Below are 1776 nucleotides of genomic sequence, written 5' to 3' on the forward strand. Positions count from 1 at the left end.
CAGGTTGTCGCGCTGCTACGGCGGAGTGCTGCTGCTGTGTGTCTGGGCATATGCCCTGATGTTTGCCACGGCCCCCTTGGCCGAGTGGGGCAGTTATGGCCCCGAGCCCTACGGGACAGCCTGCTGCATCACGTGGAAAACCTCAAGCAGGGAGGCCACGCTCTACATCCTCGCCCTCTTCATCTTCTGCTACCTTCTTCCCTGCCTCCTCATCCTCGTCTCCTACTCACTGATCCTCTGGACGGTGCGGGTGTCCCGGAGAGCCGTCAGGCAGCACACGTCCCCCCAGCACAGAGCCCGCAGTGTGCACAGCCTGGTCAGGGCTTGGGGGGCTCCAAGGTCTCGGGGGGCCCCCAGCCCCAGCCCACCGCCCCATGGGCAGACGAATGCAGCAGGACCCCTTCTGCCAGGGTGTCTGCTGTTCCCGATGAATTCTCCAGGTGTTTGTATCAGTGTGGGTAATAACACTTTTCTCCTCATTTAAAGCCATCAGGTGGAGGAGTTTTCAGTTTAAATTACATTGGAAAAGATCATAAAAGGGACTTGCATGAGTCACTGCTCCCCAGACTACAAGCTAATACTATAATTTACCAAGGATATGTCCAAAAAAAAAAAAAAAAAAGTGGATACCCTTTAAAAAAACCCAAACATGAAAGAAAACAGCTTGCAAGCCTGGCTTCGAAGGAAAGGTTCGTGTCTGCTTAGAGGAGGGGGGTCTGAGCATGCCCCGTTTCCAGAGCCTCTCGGTCAGTCTGCACATGGGCACACAGATTGAGGGAGGGACTTTGTGTCCGATGCTGGCCTGGTCCCAGCCGGGTCACTGGGTGCTTCGTACCCTTCTGCTGCGGTGGGCTGAGGCGATTCCCAAGTTTCCCAGGTGGGATGGGGTGTGAGTCACCTGAAGGGAGGTGCAGGTTTATGCATCCACGCTGGGAAGTGCCAAGTTGCTGCCCTGATGTCTGACACCCTCATGCTCCAGTGTGACGGGTCCAGAAGGCTGAGCACCTTTCCCTGGGGATGCGACCGACTGGCTGGGGGCACGAGAGTTTTGGAGGGGGAAGTCAGCATCCCGCCTGTGCCGCAGGAGGCTGATGGCACTGCCGTCTCCATCTCCTTCTTTTCCAGCTGAGCATTGCCGTGTGCCTGGGGTTTCTGGCTGCCTGGACCCCTTACGCCATCGTTGCCCTGTGGGCAGTCCTCGGTGACGCCAGCCAGGTGCCAGCACTGGCCTTCGTGCTGTCGGCCGTCTTTGCCAAGTCCTCGACGCTCTACAACCCGCTGGTGTACCTGCTCTTCAAGCCCAACTTCCAGAAGTTCCTCTCCAAGGACGTGGTGCTCCTCCAGGCCATCCGCACCCTCCTCTGCTGCGGCTGCCCGAGCGCCGCGCTCCAGCCCTTCCCGTCCCCGGGCTTCGGGGACCACCCTGGGACTTGCAGAAACTGTGGCGACACTTTTGAGTGTTTCAGTAACTACCCCAAGTGCTACAAACTCCCCCAGGCGCCCGGCAGCTCCCCACAGCGTGCTCCCCTGGCTATCCTGGCCGATGGAGCTGTTTGACAGCCGGGGCTGAAGAGGACGGTGCAGATGATGGGCCTTGTCACACGGAAAAGGTCGGGCCGTGAATGTGGCCGGGGAAGCCCTGCCATCGGATATCATGAAAGACCTTCTCTGAGCCCAGCTGTGCCGGCTGTGTCCTACCAGCGCGCCGGAACACAAACCCAAACGCAACATTTCTCTCATGTGTGTATCCGATGGGTCCCCAGCATGTTCTGCAGA

The 1776-nt window shown here is 58.7% G+C and overlaps 1 protein-coding gene across 1 annotated transcript in view; it reads left to right on the top strand.

Annotated features, from left to right (window-relative positions):
* LOC104163588 (opsin-5-like) overlaps positions 1 to 1557 on the top strand; it is a 6849-nt gene extending 5292 nt beyond the window's left edge. The window contains exons 4-5 of the mRNA XM_009702641.1: positions 4 to 320; positions 1121 to 1557. Coding sequence (XP_009700943.1) covers positions 4 to 320; positions 1121 to 1557 — 754 coding nt within the window. The remainder of the gene's footprint in view (positions 1 to 3; positions 321 to 1120) is intronic.
* Positions 1558 to 1776: the final 219 nt, after the last annotated feature.

The sequence above is a fragment of the Cariama cristata genome, unplaced genomic scaffold, assembly GCF_000690535.1.
Source record: "Cariama cristata isolate BGI_N322 unplaced genomic scaffold, ASM69053v1 scaffold30216, whole genome shotgun sequence".
Taxonomy (NCBI): domain Eukaryota; kingdom Metazoa; phylum Chordata; class Aves; order Cariamiformes; family Cariamidae; genus Cariama; species Cariama cristata.